This window comes from Aspergillus sydowii (genome assembly GCF_001890705.1).
Source record: "Aspergillus sydowii CBS 593.65 unplaced genomic scaffold ASPSYscaffold_2, whole genome shotgun sequence".
Classification (NCBI taxonomy): Eukaryota; Fungi; Ascomycota; class Eurotiomycetes; order Eurotiales; family Aspergillaceae; genus Aspergillus; species Aspergillus sydowii.
This window is the reverse complement of record NW_024467860.1, coordinates 3,913,054-3,929,195: the sequence shown is the minus strand read 5'-3', so window position 1 is coordinate 3,929,195 and position 16,142 is coordinate 3,913,054. Positions and strand designations below refer to the sequence as shown.

General features: G+C 50.0%; 4 protein-coding genes across 4 annotated transcripts; all 4 read right to left on the bottom strand.

The window, feature by feature from the left end:
* Nucleotides 1-378: 378 nt before the first annotated feature.
* On the bottom strand, nt 379-2,478 carry ASPSYDRAFT_55870 (uncharacterized protein; the record flags this gene model as incomplete). Its single annotated transcript, XM_040849104.1, has 7 exons — nt 379-1,085; nt 1,153-1,306; nt 1,367-1,417; nt 1,467-1,723; nt 1,776-1,892; nt 1,946-2,050; nt 2,124-2,478. The coding sequence occupies 7 exons, from the start codon at nt 2,476-2,478 to the stop codon at nt 379-381; spliced, it is 1,746 nt and encodes a 581-aa protein (XP_040707018.1).
* A 1,064-nt stretch (nt 2,479-3,542) lies between these two features.
* farB1 (putative C6 transcription factor (Ctf1B)) lies at nt 3,543-6,300 on the bottom strand (the record flags this gene model as incomplete). The annotated part of the gene is made up of 3 exons (XM_040849103.1): nt 3,543-5,722; nt 5,815-5,999; nt 6,062-6,300. The coding sequence occupies 3 exons, from the start codon at nt 6,298-6,300 to the stop codon at nt 3,543-3,545; spliced, it is 2,604 nt and encodes an 867-aa protein (XP_040707017.1).
* Nucleotides 6,301-10,590: 4,290 nt separating this feature from the next.
* Nucleotides 10,591-13,567, bottom strand: ASPSYDRAFT_41972 (uncharacterized protein). The gene has a single exon (XM_040846376.1). The coding sequence runs from the start codon at nt 13,229-13,231 to the stop codon at nt 10,895-10,897; it is 2,337 nt and encodes a 778-aa protein (XP_040707016.1). The 5' UTR covers nt 13,232-13,567; the 3' UTR covers nt 10,591-10,894.
* Nucleotides 13,568-13,692: 125 nt separating this feature from the next.
* On the bottom strand, nt 13,693-15,313 carry ASPSYDRAFT_86851 (uncharacterized protein; the record flags this gene model as incomplete). The annotated part of the gene is made up of 3 exons (XM_040851735.1): nt 13,693-14,822; nt 14,892-14,948; nt 15,007-15,313. 3 exons carry the CDS (start codon nt 15,311-15,313, stop codon nt 13,693-13,695), a joined length of 1,494 nt encoding a protein of 497 aa, XP_040707015.1.
* Nucleotides 15,314-16,142: the final 829 nt, after the last annotated feature.

Sequence of the window (16,142 nt, the reverse complement as noted above, 5' to 3'; positions counted from 1 at the left end):
TATGAGACAGGTCGTGTATATTGTCGACATAGTCCATGTCGGTGAAGGGGAGGATATCACATATTTTACTGTTTATATATTAAAGGAATCTAGTACTCTTAGAGAGTTATATGTAATTAAGTTTACTACTAAGTTAGTATATTAACATGCTAACTTATTATAACAAGGCCTCAGCTAATAATATAAATCTAAACGGCGTGCATTTGTTTTCTAAAAGTTGACCATAAAGTCTTTCCACACATATTTATGTTACAACAGAGACTTGTACTGTCAACATTTCAAAATAATTTATATGTATATAATATACGTAGTTTCATGATTATATACAATTATTTGCAGTATCAATTCTGTCGCCTTTCAGTGCAACACCCAAGAAAATCAGAAAAGACCCGAGCTAGGCGATGCCGAAGGCGTTGCCGTCGGCAAGGGCACAAACGACTCAGAATGCGTCGCCGTTGCCGACCCATTAGTGCTATACCCAGGCCAAATCTGGACGGTGCCTTCCGCAATGTCCCAGCCAAACAGTGTTCGGTTGAACAGCTGCAGGGAGGCCTCGGGCTGGTAATACGGGACTTCATGGCCAGCCTCGTAAACCCGGGAGAACGAGAAGTTTCCGTATTCGCGGGTTTCGCCATACTCAACACCATCAACCAGGAGGCTGGTGTAGCCGGCCTGTTGGAACTGCTTGGAATGCGGGTACTTCAAGGCGAGGGAGACGGCCTGGCCACCGAACCAGTTGCAGATGTAGTCTGCATCCCCGTAGATGAGGGAAACGCGGACTGGGTATGTGAGGATTTCTTCGAGGTCCTCGATGAAGTTGGGCCAGACGAAGTCGCCGGTTTGCTGGAAGGCGTAGTAGACTTCGTTGTTAGAGGAAGTATAATTAACGCTTACGCCGAGGGCTTCCATAACCCAGTCCTGGCGGAGGAAGGGCTCGAAAAGAGCGGGGGGTGTTGGATCCTTTTTCACCCACGTGTTAGCATAAACTATTTGTGTCGAGGGCAAGAGAAAGCTATGGGTTCTTACATCGTACGGGTGGCGAATGTCGTAAACGCCGCGGCCGCCAAAGTTGTAGTAGGGTCCCTCTGTAGATTATTAGTGGAGTTACAAACGCCAGCGTGTGGGACCTGTTGAAACAGAGTTTCCACGTACCGACATTGTCTCTGCACATGTTAGTTGCTTCCGAGCATAGGGCGTAGTCGGCAAATGAGGTTCGGTTTGTTTGTTTGCAGAGAGCAACCTGGTCCTGGCATCCATTAGGCATTTCATTGGCAAATTTCATGTAGTTGTAAACTGTGTCGTTAACCTATATGCACCATATTGTTAGCAAATGTGACGCATCTCCATGCTAGCTGGGGATACTCACAGCCTTGATGCCATAGGTGTTATGCACTGCGAATTCGGGGTAGTGGCCCGCCTGGGTGCTGGTTAGCCATCTAACAGGGAGCGGTTGAAGGACTGCATACTTGAATTCCTTCATCAATGATACCATTAATGATACCCAGAGAGTTGAAGTTAAGTTCAATACCGTCCACAGTTCCGTTGATAATCTTCTGGTTTTGCTCGTAGAAATGGTTGAAGAATGCTGGCCCGTAGTGACCTCCATAGCTCTCAGTCCACAAGCTGAAGTCCTTGGACTTAATCGCGCTGTCCAGCTGTGGTAGTCCACCCAGGAAACCCTGCACAACTTCCCAGGTAGCGTGGGCGGCAAGCTCGGTGGTGTCTGGCGCTATATTAGCACTAGAACTGGTCACCAGATATTGTTCAAAAATTACCAGTTAGAGTAGCGTTTATTTTGGGGTAACGGCCTTGGACACCATCGAAGGAAGAATCCTCGACAACACCGGTAACAGGGTTGAGCGATCCCTCCTCGGTTTCGGCGTACGAGAACCCTATAACCGAATGAGCAGCTATCGGAAACCATCGGGGTTATAGTTTGCCATACCCACTCCTAATGGTTGCGAAATAAACAAAAGGTTAGAAACCTCGCTCCACGAGTACGGGTTAACGTCAGTTGTCAAGTTTTCGTTAATAGCGCACGGTCCCAGTTCTATGTAATCACATCAGTCCACTTGAAGCCCAAATTTAGAAGCATAATACAAGGATAAGAAACCAGTACGAACCCTCAAATAAGCCGATAAGAGAATCACTTCCCGGGCCACCATTCAGCCACAAGGTAATTGGGGCGTTTGCGGGATCGTGACGAGCCTCAAAGAAGTAAAAGAACGTATGGGACTCGGGCGACAGATCGACATATCCGGAGTAAGAGTTGACACCAGGGGTTGTCTCGCAGACGCCATCTTTGCCAGGCTCCTTGTATCGAATGGTCACGCCATTGGGGGTCTCAATTTTCTTCACACCGGTTGGGTCTTGTGGCAGTTGTCTTTTGTTCAAGGAAAACCTTGGGTGTGCGTCAGGCGCGGCCAAGGAGGCAGCAGCCAGAGACAACAGTGAGACGAAGCAAAGACGGGGAGACATCGTGAGTTTTCTCCCTATGGGCTAAACGGCCGGGATCCTCTGAGGCAGCAAGGACCCAGCGAAGGGACGGGGGGGGTAAACAGGTCATTTTATAGCAGCCGGATGGCGCAGCAAGATCTTCGACGATTGGTATTATTCAGTATTATTGAAGCGGGCATCCGCAATCCCGCATGCAATCGGGCGCCGCGAGCAGTCTCCCTTCCAGGGCGATAACGAGGTCGTACTGCGCCCCACAGGCCACAGGCATCGTCCCGGGGCCCGATTCCCAACTCAGATAATAATTGACAACTGACAACAAAGGAAACTCAGGGGTCTGACCCGCCGGGCCCAGTCAGCTCGCAGTTCGCATCATTTTTACTGCACCTCGCGTCTTGCCCGCAAACAAATGAGGGGAAAAAGATCGGCGGTAGCATCGTCGATTATCGACCTTCCTGAACAGTTTAGTTTGTTCTTTCGCTAGAAGACGAAGTGAGGGGTTGATGCGATCTTACAATTAATTAATATCATAAAAAGGAAATTGGACAAGAAGCGAAAAAAGTCAAGTATAAGAGTCGTGGTTGGAGGAGCAGAAAGAGTGGGGAACGACGCAAGACGGGGGAAGGAAGCCGAAGCAGGAAATCCAAGACCGCCAATTCAAGGCTTAAGTTGCTTGGCCCAATCCGAGTTTCGAGGAACACAACAGCTGAGAAAAAGCAAGCCTGGCTGCCCTGTGCGACTCCGGTGGCATTGCTCAACAGCCGTTGGTCGGACAACAGCTACAATACAGGAACAGAACCCGAACAGATTGGTTGATACGTTGGTCATATTCTCATGTCGTACTTTTGATAATAAACCTCTATATAGACGGTGGTAAAAACAGCCCCAGCTTATTAAGCTAGGGGTCAAGAAACAAAAGTGGAAAGCAAATACAAATAAATCCCTGGGCAGTAAATCATATCCCAAACTCCGCCGCCCATGCTTTCTGAGTATCCAATGGGGAAACAATAAAATATATGCAAGAGAACAGGTCGGGCGAAATGGCCGTCTTCCGCGTAAGAAGCGAAAAGAATACTGAAATCAAAAGACTAAGCATTCATACTGAGACCGAGGTCCATATCGAGTTTAGGTGCCTCCGCCTGTCCCACATCAACACCAGCACCAGTTGTCGTGGCGATAGGGTCTTCAAAATCCCCTTTCGAGTTGTCGCCCTTGTTCCCAGAATCGAGACCAACCATGTCGGAAAACGTAAATGGGAAGCCGCCGCCCTTTGTATTCGCGTCGCCAGTCGCATTCTCCATGCCATTCTCCGAAGAAAAGAAGTCCGCTCCGGCGTCGTCAAAATTGATCAAGGCATCAAAATCGTTTTGCGTCACTTCGGCATCGTTGGCCAAGTCCATGAGCTCACTCAAACTCAATTCGGCATCTTCAATGTTGGGGATCCTAAACGCGTCGCGGTGGTAGCCGGGGTTAACGTTGTTGGTGCTACCATTCTCACTGCCGTCAGAAGGTGGCGGAGTAGAAGCGAAGGCTTGTTGCGCCTCGTCCACCAAGTTAAGCGTCAAAGGTCCATTTGAACCAGTCTTGGGATAAGTCAGATCGGGGATCTTCTGCGCAAGAGAGTCTGGAGGCGGTGTCAAGGCGTCGGCTCGAGAAGAAGAATCGCGAACGTTGGAACGCTTTTGTAATTCTTGAGGCGGCACCGTCAGTTGAATGCCTGCCTTCCTGATTGCAGCCTCCAAAAATGATGTCGCAAAGTCGGCTGACGCGTAGATCTCCCTAAGACGCTGGAGGATGCGCATACACTGGTAGAAGCGTTGCAAGCTCGTCATCCGGACATTCGGATCGCTAGACTTGATATCGAGGAGGTGGATAATAACAGCGGGGAGGAGCACCGTGACACCAGTAGTGGGGAAATAGCGAGTTAGATCAAGGCTATGCAGGTCTTGGGCAATATTTGTGATCTCAATGGCAGCAAATCGAACCTTGTTGCGCGAAATATCTTGCAACTCCGTGTCCATGGAGGGGAATGGAACAGCGGGGAGAACCTGGGGGCGATGCAAAGCACTCGAAGTTGTCAAGTACACCATCTTGAGTAGAGCTCGGTGGGAATGCAGAACCTGGTCGGCCTCGCTTAATTTGGCTGGTGCCGCAGAGGAGTATTGAATCTCTGTAGGAAGGTGGGCCAACCAATCCTCCAGCTCCTGGTCACAGCGTCGAACTTCGAATGTCTCTGCTGCTGACTTCTTCGGTACCAACATCATCGTAGTCTCCATTGTACCGCCAAATTTATGGCTCAAGACCGAATACTGAGCGGAAAGGACATGGCTGACACAGAGACAGAGCTTTGCCTTTTCAATGAACATCGACGCTAGCTCTCGTTGGTGGGTTACGCTCTGGAGAATCTCTGAACTCCCCACCATGTTCACAATCTCAGGAGAAAATGGATGGAATTCAAAATCATCGAGGGTCAACATTGGGACATCACAATCATCATCCTTGACGCGCATAGGACGTCTCATTCCCAAAGCAATCAAACGATCACGAGTGTAGGTGCTCCACCAAATGCGCTTCCACATTCGTTGGCGCCTGATGTCCATGCGAGAGTTGGCGGGATCACGATGTAAGCCAATGGTGTGAGCCAAGGACAAACTAACCCCCATCCAATGCCAGGTATCCTTCTGGTCATCAGGGGTCTCGTACCAATACGTCATTAGAAGGAGGGATTGGACAAGCGAGATGCGGTCAACTTCGTAGTCGAAATCATAAAGGAGCCTCGCACGTTGAAAGAATGCTTTTCGAGCCGCTTTTCGGGAGGAGTAGCCTGACGCCTGGAGGTGCTTCAGATCGATAAAGGCCGTTCCGGCGAACATGACAGCTTGAAAAAGCAATAAACTCATGCGACGGATGCCGTCGTTCTGGACGATGGTCTGCAGGAAATCTTCCAAATCAAGCAAAGGCATGTACGTGTGAACATAGTGAATGTAAGCCTTAAGCAGCTCATTGCGCAATGTAACATCGGGCACCGTCAAAGCTCCTTTCATAGCGAGATAATCGATATCTTCTTTCTGTAATCGAGCTGGCAAGCCACGGATATAGTCGGGTAGCACAACACCAGTAGGCCGCGGGCTACCGAAGGACGGATCAAGTAATTGCTGAATCTGGGAAGTGACGTGAAACAAAGGCATGGTCGACGGCACTGTGGGGTTCGAGGCCATGCGTCTTCGAAAACGGTCCCCAGTGTCGACTCTGTTGGCCTGGCTTTGATCTAGACAAGAAATAACTGATCAGCAAATGTGTGTCTATAAACTCGTATGATATACAACGCCAGCGGCTGTACGGGCACACGCATATACGAACATAGTAGGTGAGGCATGTGCTGTCCCTGCTCCAAATCTACAGAGCCCTGAGACGGGGACGTTGGCACCACGTTGGGGATGCCATGAGATTCCCCAAGTCCCCCAAAAAGCGCGCCGTCGTCAAGAATTTCGGCAGGTGACTGAGAGGGCTGGAAATTGGTAGTGTCAGTCTCAACTCGAGACTTCCTGTGGAGTAAAGCAAGTCAGTAATCAGACTTCTCCAGGAAAGTATTGGCATTCAGACGCACTTTCTCCGCTTGCTTTCCGTAACCACGCACTCTACTTGATCCAGGCGGCAGTTCGTGCACGGTGAACCATTTTCTACCACATCACACCGAACCTTACGTGCGCGGCAGCAGCAGCAAGCTTTTGAAGCTCGTCGTTTTACCGGACGTGAATTCGCGGAAAGCCCAGCTGTTGAAGCTTTGCGCTTGCCCTTGGGGTCTGTATCGAGAGTCGGATTTGGCGAAGTAGGAGAATCAGTCATTTTGCGTGAGGTGGGTCAATTCTTGTGATCCTGTGTCATCCGTGAAGAATTAGAAAACCAATTGGCGTTGCTTGGGGTCCGAGTCGACGATTGTCTTTGGAAATCGTGAGTGAATATATAGATAGCTGGGAGTCACGAGGGCAGTTGATTTCAGAACGTGACTGGACAATATCCACACGAAATAGCAAAAGAAGCAATAGTTAGGAGGGGAGAGAGTCCTTTTCGTAGAACAGGTTTTTTTTTGTTTTTTAAGATTATCACCCTTTTTTTTTCGGCAAGTATAAAGGGAGGTCACGTTCCCAGCTTCATCCGTCGTCCAAGGAATCGGAAATCGAGGCAAGACCGGGGCCATGGGGGAAAGACAATATTTAAGTACGCAGCAGAATGCGGAAGCGCCTTCCACTGGACCGTCAGGAGGCGTTGGCGTTGGGGGATGATGAGTCCCCAGATCCACTTTGCACTTGCCATCATGATTGCTGCCTCCCCCAGACCAGGACCAGGACTAGGACCAGACCCAGACCCAGAGGAATTGATCGAACCCCGTCGCCATTGGCATTCGCAAAGCGTTGGCTCCGTCGTGCCGGCCAAGTGTAGTATTACCTCACAGGCTCGCAGGCTCGCGGCGAAGAGCGGGCCAAGTTCGGCGGGGTCTGTGGCAGCCACTCACTGTTGCTACTTCACACTGCCGGTCCACATTCTTGGCATTTTGCGCCAATCAAAGTTCATCGAATGTGTCCCCACATCTACGAATTCGAAAATATTCGCAAAATAATAATATCAAAGAAGCCGTTTCTTCTTTCCCCCACCCACCACTTCCTAAAGAGGGAAAATGCCCCCATATTCCATAGCCGGTTGGGGTCTCTTCGGCCCGGTCACGTTACCTTCCAGCCACCACATGCAGTTCGTTGCGAGACTCGGGGTGTCACGGGTGGTGCTGGCGAATCGCATCCCCATCATTGGTCATTTATCTCCTGTTCCGGAAATGTCGAGGATAGATGAAGTGCACGCTAATTGCACCTTGCTCCCTATATTTTATCTCCTCCAGTGTATTGTGCGGCAGAAGAGCTGTGTGAGAGTCCAACCACGTCTTCGGAAAAGATTCCGGTTCATCTGGATTGTTATTGGTTAACAACTGGGAGCTTGGACACTTCGGCCTCGTCTCCGGCGCGCCTTATTACTCATTCAGAATTGTCTAGGTCTAGATGGAAGCTTTTTGGACTGAAACAGAGAGTTAAACATATTATTGAAAATGTCAAAAGGTATCAAAACAGCGAACCGATCATAGAAATTCCTATATACAGGAGCATTGTTCGTAGACCGTTATTCGCATAACTCAGGGTCTTCACTGGCTGCCATGAACCGAGGTCCGCGAAGCATCAAGGCGCAAGCGTTCCGGAGACCGAATCTTAGCCAACAATTCTCACGGCACAGGGACAGCATCGCCGAGGGACTTGCGTTAGTAGAATTGCGATTGTCCGGTAGGCTGAGGCAGCTCGTCAAAAGCGGATTCATGAACCTTGCAAGGGTTTGTCCAAGTCACACTATTTGACCAGGGCCGGAGAGATCGTCTGGAACCGGCAAGCCGTCGATGACGGGTCACTACTGCAGGATTCAGGAACCCAGTTCTCCTTACGTAGGACCCGCGGACCAGGCATTCCTTGCGCCCTGAGGAATCGACCGTAGTGTCTCATATTAAACTAGTCAGCTGGGCTCGGGATAGTGCCGGTTTTCCTTGGGTTTACAACTGAACTCTAGAGATGGTGTGGTTGTCGCTCACAGGGCTACATAGCCTGCAGGCTACAGCAAAGCTCGCTTGTATGCGGAAGCCTGCATCCAAAACCGCACCCCGCCAACTGCCTCATGTGGAATAGAGCCGATACTGAGGATCTCCGAATCAGCGACCCACAGCCAACAAGGTGGACTGGAGAAGGTCCTCAAGGTCAGGCCCGCCAACGAGAAAGGATTCAATAATCGATCACCCAGAAAATGTCGCACCACGGCACCGGCGAATCGAGGATCCAAGTCTCAGCCAACTTTCCAGGATAAATCGTGAACATTTTGAGCATCCTGCTATTCAACCAGTATATCATGTCCGTCCCTCCAGTTTGTCTCCATACTGCTTGACACTCGTAATGTTAAGGCGGAAGGTGTCTCGTTCAGTTATTTTGAAACTGCCGACGCGAGGCCTGAAGAGTGAATACCTCTTCGAGAGCAGGGTTCCGATGGTCGGAGGAATCTGCTCCGGTCCTTCCCTGAAAGCCAACCGCTGAAACCTTGTCGGTCAGCTGGAAGTATGGCACATTGCAGGTAACAAGATATCATGATACATGGCCACCACTGGTTGCTTATATTACATGAGGGTTTCTCCAGCGATGTTTAGAAACCCCCCGACAAATATATCAACAATCCGCACCAAACACCTGGGTCAAAGCTCAAGGCGTCCAACCTGCGACTGTCGACACTTTGAAGGCCTTAGTAATTAGCGAGAGTCGGAGCCGCAAACGGCGTGTGTACTGTGGCGGTCGCTGTCACATGAATCCTGCAGTGTGTCGTCATCAGTCGAGATGAGACAGAATACCAGAGTACATCATGAATGGCCTCGACTCTGGAGCAAATTAAACTCAGACTCAACTGTTGCTGGAAATGTCTGTAACCTGCAGGTCAAAGACACACTAACAAACACCACGAATCCTCTTCTGAAAACTGAACACATCACGAGGTAACTGAGGTCAAAGTTCAGCCCGAGGAACGGGATCCTCTCAGAAATATAATCTTGCAACACCAATCAAGGCGGCTTTGGCGGATACCCATGTGGGACTAGGGGAGAACCCAACTTCGTCGATGGCGATGATTATTATTATGAAGAATTTCTCCAGAATGGAAGCGGCGGCGGGTCTCCAGTGGATGAACGCCAAGTAGGTTCCAGACAGCACATCCACGAAACCACAGATCGAATTTTTCATGGCGCTTCCCCAAGTTCCCCGTAAAATCCCCGTAAGATCCTTCGCTTCCGAGATTCCCCATATGGTCACGCCCTGATTCTGAGACGGAGCGGCTCCAGCCTCAAGAGGATACGAAGTGGCATACAGTTTGGACCCTGGAGCAGGCCGTCTCCAACATTCAATTCCCCCGGGTTGGCCTTCGCCCCTCAATTGATGGTACAGCTCAAGTGCCACAAGAAAGCTACATGCCTCGCCCTCAACTGGTCAAGTTTCCCGGCATTGATTTCTACTCCCATCGGACAAACCCCCGAACCCGACCCAGCAGTCAACTCGCGACAGCTACTCCGGTCAACGGCCCGAAGTCTCGTTTACTTGCAGACCACCACTCAAAAGTGGGAGTTCCGTAAGTAGGCACAGCCAATACCTGTGAGTGAAGCCATCGGATCCGGTACCACGCATACTAGGGTGAGGTCATAGCTCACCCTCCAGCCTACACCCTTTCCTCTCTCGAGGTATCAGACACCCTCAATCTCACCACTGACTCACATCCCCGTCGAACTTTCCAGGACGGGACCCGGGCGAGGGGGAAGCATGGGCCAATCAAGCCATTCAGAGTGCGTCCAAGTCGTCTCGTGTTCCAACATAGCAGCGCGTCTTTGTTTTGACCTCGCTGACAACCCGACCTCCATTTCTTTTTGGATCCCCACATGCAACAACAGAGCCAAGCTCTCTTCTGTTCCAGCTGTCAGTGTCAACCCCTCCTTGACGCCCCCTAAGGTATCTCTATCTTGTCCATTCACGGCACTGATCTCTAATCGGCGACCCCATCAAATGCGGGGCAACTGTAGCCCGTCAGGCGTCGGACGCAACGCGGGGGAGTGAAGGAGGCTAACTGCGGATTGCGGAGACCTCCCACTGGTCTCAAGCCTGGCAACCCCACAAACTGCCATTGGCCTTTGGATGCACCCTGCCGTTATTGACGTGGATCGATTTGGTTCTTTTTTTCGATATGCAGAGTAGATTTACATGGAAATACTACCCCGTAAACACCGGTCGGTTGACTTCTACCATCCTCCGGAGGATCGGCGAACCTCCGAGAGTGCGGGGGACTATTGTTCCATTTCGGTAAAACACGGATCGCCTCGTCAGTCTTTCTTCAATTCCACTGGTATCGTTATATTTGATGTGGATGTAGTATGTGTTTCTGTGTTTCTGGTCTTTGGTGTGGTTGGGGTGTGGCTGATGAAAATGATGTTGTCTTGCATATATATATATATATATTTGCCATTCGGTGACGGCTTGAAACTCCTGCTTACTATACCGGAGTAATCCAAGCTACCACCGCAATTCGAAATACTTATTTGCAAAGTAAAAACAAACGTTAATAGACGCTATTGTATTTTGAAGCTCTAATCGGATTGAAACATCGAGTAGACACTATTATTTCTTACGAGACAAATAACAGCAATGCGTTCGAGGATATCTTGACTCGCAACCAAAACAATCGCCATATGTATGTACGGGCTCCCATATACACTGACAGCAAAAGCAAAAAAGGAAAAGAGAGGCAAGGAAAAAAAGACATAACATCATGAATATCGGGATGAAAAAAAAAGAAAAAAGAAACTCATCATGACATTTCAATCCTTCACCTAAGCAGCGCCTCCACGGCCCATTCGTTCGATAGAGCCCATGATACTACTGCGGCCTGGTGTGAAAACAGCAATACCGGACTTGCCTCCGCTGTTCCCTCGCACATGCCGCGCCCCCGGAGCTCCAACTCTTGGGATCTTCCTCTCTCCGTGACCAGAGCTAGAGCTGGATCCTGAACTTGGGCCACGAAGGCCGCTGGAGCTGCTGACCTCCCGCTCGAAACCTTCCGTTGGAGAAAGCCGCTCCTGGGAGACCGGCTCTGAAGTCATATCATCATTCCTGGACTGCGATGGTTGAGCGGATTGATTCTGCATCGTCAACCACTCCTCCACAAGACCTACGAGGTCGCCCTTCTCAGCTCGTTCTGCCTTGAGTTCGAGTCGCAACTGTTCGCTGTCGCTTTTCAGAGATTCTATTTCCTGCTGAAGGCCCTTGATTTGAGCCCCAAGGACGTGTTTCTCTGCTTCATGCTCCTCATTCTCACGGGCCATCATACTGGCATCTGGCCGCGCGGCTTCCTGCGACGCAGCATCTCGCTCGGCTTTAACACGCTCACACTCGTCACTGGCAGCTTTCAGCTTTTTCTCAGCTTCACGCAAGCGTTTCTCCCAGCGTGACTCGTAGCTCTTCTTGAGAGCTGCGACTTTGGTCTCATGTTTCTCCTTATACAGCGAGTGCAGATCACGGGCAACCTTCTCAACCGCATCCTGTATTTCCTTTGCGGTCTCTTCTGCTGTCTTCGTCGACAATGGAGCCGCCGCATTTTCGGACGCTTCTTTGTCGCAGGTTGCCGATTTACGGGCAGAAGTGAGTTGTGTTTCGAGCTCGACAACACGACTTTCAAGTTGCTCTTTGCTTTTCTCGGCTTCCTCATTCTTCTTCTGTAAGCGCTCACGATCCTGTTCGCCTTCAAGAATATCAGCCTTGACAGATCGCAGCACATCTTCCATTTCTCGGCCCCTTCTCTCCCACTCCGCCTGCTCAACCTCCAGGGCCTCCTTACGAGCAGCCTCATTGCGAACTTCTTCTAATGCTTCTCCAACCCGACGTTCAGCATCCGACACGGCTTTCTTGAGACTAGAGACTTCAGCCTCCTTTCCACTGAGTGTAGCTTTGAGCGAGGATATCTCCGAGAGGAAGCCGGACTTCAGTGATTCTAGCTCCCGAGGTGTAATTGTTGGAATAGAGCGAGGGGTGGGGGCGGCCGGTATATCAAAGTCTAAGAGACTCATTTTAGCTGGCGATCTCATCGATTCCATCGGGGGTTTTAAAGGTGACCGGCGCGAAGGCGTGTATCTTCCATGTTGTTGGATACTGAATCGTTGGCGACGAGGGAAAAGACCGATTTGATCCGTCAAATCCAACAAATTTGGAGTTTCGTTGGTGCTCTGGCCATCTCTATCTCTCTTTCGAGGGGTGGGCGATCCAACAGGGGAGCTCATATCAATGAGGGCATTTTTCTTGGGAGACCTATTGGCTGTAGCTGGAGTTTCCGGCACCGTACCCTCACGCCCATTTTCGGGTTCGACCGGAAAATCCGGTAGAGGTCGCGGGCTCTTGAATGGAGAGCCCCCTGGCAGGTTTGCAAAGGCTGTCATATCTACATTAGGGACCGCAGAGAATGTACTGAAGCATGTATCATCCATAGGGTCATGAGACTCATCATCAGTCATCGCGTCATTTGTGTCATCAACGTCCCGGCCGCTACTGTATCTCGAAGAGGTTTTTGGCCTGTCCTCGCCAAGAACAGTGCTCATGCCTTCATGTCGTTTTTCCTCCACCATACTGCTCGCAATATTTTGGCCCTCACCGCCAGGGATGTTTAGATCGTGACTATACCCCGAATCCTCGTCGGCATAGACATTAATATCTGGTATATCCCTCCGTCCAGGCGACTTCTTGTACCTAACACTTTCTCCTTCAATTTCGTGAACATCAGGTGCTTGATCATAGGATCGTTTTCTCGGAGTCGCAGAGCGATCAGACATGCCCAGCGACGCTTGGTACTTCTGCAGCATCTGCATATCGACTGTATCGTCCCTCGCATCGTACCGAAATGGCGAGCTTTGGAGCGCTTGGTCAGATACAGAATCATCGTTATCCATTCCCTGTCCCTGTTCATTGTACTCGGTAACGCCGTAGTTGAAGCTTTGGCGGATACTCTTGCGGCCGTCATCAGTCCGTTGCGTCGGGCTGCGGAGCGGGTTCTCTGTTTCGATATTCGCCGCTAATGGCGTATCAATGCTTTGCCCCTTCCTCCCAGCACCCTCGAACTCTGACGAGAGAGCTCGCGTGTTCTGCCGGGAGGTTGTTAAGGGTGAAAGGGGATTGAACATAGTCAACAGGACGTTTGTAGAGACGAGCAGGGCGATTGCAAGAAAAGACAAATCAAACTAGACAAAAGTATTCAAGTAAATATGGCAGTCAACCGCGTAAATGGCAGCTCCCCTAGTAAAGGAAAGTGTTGTCGCTGGAGAAGAAGCAAGTTGCAGTGGTTTGTTATGATGTCTTGAAACGGTTGCTGGGATATCGGTAAACAAACTATGCCTAAACAGGATTTATGGATCCACTTTTAGAGCGGTATATAGTGGCAGAACGAAACCTCTCTCACCGCGTTGGAGGCAGGCAGAGTATTTAGCATTATTGAGGAGAGTATGGTGCTTTCTTATCCCTGGCTTTCAGAAATTTATATTTCATTAACAGTCTATTTACAAATGCGCTGGGTAAATAAGGAGAAAAGAGAAGTACTACCGACGCCAGCAACAATCGCATATCTAACATGTCATGCAAACAAGTCTTAAGCACGTTTCGCAACCTCATCTGTGTCCGTCACAATTATATGAATAGTCTCCTTCGGGTCCTGAGGTCCATCAGGCACAAAATGACAGCGAGCCGCCGGTTGGATTGAAATCGAAGAGTGCTTCTTTTGAGTCATGAACCAGAGTTGTAAAGCTCCAATAGCCGCCACTAAAGCGCTTCCCCACCATGCGATTGCAGTGAAATCGTGTTCTGCCCCAGTGCTGTACAGATATCCTGCAACGGGGGGCGCAACCGTGCGTGCAGCAGCGCCGGCCGACGCAGCAAGGCCATTGATCTTTCCAAGGCATGAATCCGAAGGACTCGCTTGTTTTATAAGAATTAAAAGAACAGGGAAATCTATGATAGACAAGATGTTTCGTGTGATCAGACAGGTATAGATGCCAAACAGGAGTTGCCCGTAAGGCAGAAAGACGAGAAACGGGACCATAAAGTAGGCCAGCGGATGGAGAATGGTGACGATTATGAACAGTTTCCAGACTCCAAGACACTGCGCCAAAGCTGGAAAAATAAGGCTTTGGATGATAAGCGCAATAATGCCGTCGGAAGAGACAACTAGACCGACAGTCCTGGTTGAGAGGCCAAGTCCACCAGGGAAGGTGAGGGCAGAGCCATCTAGATTTGGGTCGCCGCGTTGGTCTTGGAGGAAAATCGGTAGTAGGTGATCGTAGGTCATCGAGTGGTAGGTGAAGATCGCCAGAGCGACAATAAGCATGACGACGGGCCGGGTGAAAGCGGTTTGCTTTTGCGAATCTGGCTTGGGCTTGGATCCGTTCTCATAGACCCTCCATGATTCATCTTCATGTAACTGGACTTGGTTGAAGGTGCCGTACGATTCGGCTCGCAGATCGGCACCTGGATTGGCTGTTGCCCCGGAGGTTGCAAGAGGATGCTCTGCTGACAGATTATCGTATTCTCCCGGGACACTTGACAGCGGTTGCATGTCGGGATGAGTCTCTTGAAGGAATAAGAAGGCGAAGATAATACTGCACAGAAGTAAGATAGAGCAAACGACGTTCGGTAGAAGATATGGAAATCTGCCAAACAGTCCATCGTGGGGAAAGACAGAGGGATAGCTATCAGCGGGTTTCGCAAGCAGTCCACCGATGGCTGTGATAGAAGAATAAAGATCAGCACTCAACACCCTCTTTTGGTACCTTCGTGATTCTGTATGCTTACCAGGTCCAATGATGGTGCCTATGGACCAAACAAATGGCATGACGGCGTAAGCTCGGGCTAAGTCCAACCGCTGTTAGCCGAGGGTTGCCCTGTGTGCGGAAAGGAACCTACTTACGTTCATGCTCGGGTCGCTTGACTATCTCGCCCACCATAGTCTGGATAACACCGATGTTCCCATTCAACAGGCCTCCAAGTCCTCTGCCAAAAAGAGCGACCCAGTAAGTGCGAGAAAATCCAACAATTAAAAGGGAGACGATGGTTCCAGCTAATCCCGATATAACCACCGGCTTTCTCCCAATTCGATCGGAAAGAGCCCCCCAGAACATCCCTGTGAAGGCTTCAACCAAAGAGAATGTCGCGACGAGGATCCCAGCATAGAATGATGCGTCATTGCCTTCACCCATGTTGAAATCCTTGACCATCGCGAAGGCGAAGATCAGCGGCGACGTAACCGCTATGGGTTCGGCGACTCGACATATTGCTAGTTGAAGAAAGCAATAGCATTAGTACTTTAAGTTATGAAAAAAAGACGAGTGGTAAGGAGCAAAGATACCTAGGAAGAATAGCTGCGTAGTTGGAAACTTTAGGTCATCGTCCGGAGTGGTGCTTCTTGCCTGGCGGGTTAATAACATTTTCTTTGGAATCATCCAAGTCTCTTACAACAAGCCCCCAACAGCACCAAGGTCACTACTCCTCCTCTTTGCTTTTCTTTTGTTTTCTTTCCTTCTTTATCTCTTGAACCTTCTTGTTGTAATTCTGAGCTCTGTCCCTCGCTAGCGTCCGCCTTTCACTTCAAGGCGTAGTAGAGGATGGATCCGTAAACCTTATTCTTCCTTCAGGTGTCCCTTGGCTCCAGCGGCTCCTATCCAGCCCTAGACAAGTGACACAGAACGATTAGTGAGTGACAGTCGCCACGAGAAATGAAATATCGGGTTGCTCCGTCGAGCTGCAAAAGAAAGCGAATGGCTTGTCTCAGCGGGATGAGGAACGAAACGGAGAAGATCTTTTTAAGAATGGCGGTGATGGAAAAGCGGAGAAGGAATTTGGTGGCCACCTGACAGTATTGGTAGCGAACCAACTGCAAGGGTCCGAATCCTGTTTGAAAAGTTTTTGCGACCCAAGTCCTTTTATGCACCAGACAAATCCATGGAACAGGCGAGAGTCGGGAACAGCACCCGCGGCGAGAACTGGGCGAATTGCCACCATTTGGTATGCGCCGGTCTTGGCAAATATAAGGCTGCATCGCATGCG

Coding starts and splice junctions, on each gene's coding strand:
- ASPSYDRAFT_41972 (XM_040846376.1), bottom strand. CDS start 13,231: ATGTTCAATCCCCTTTCACCCTTAACAACCTCCCGGCAGAACACGCGA.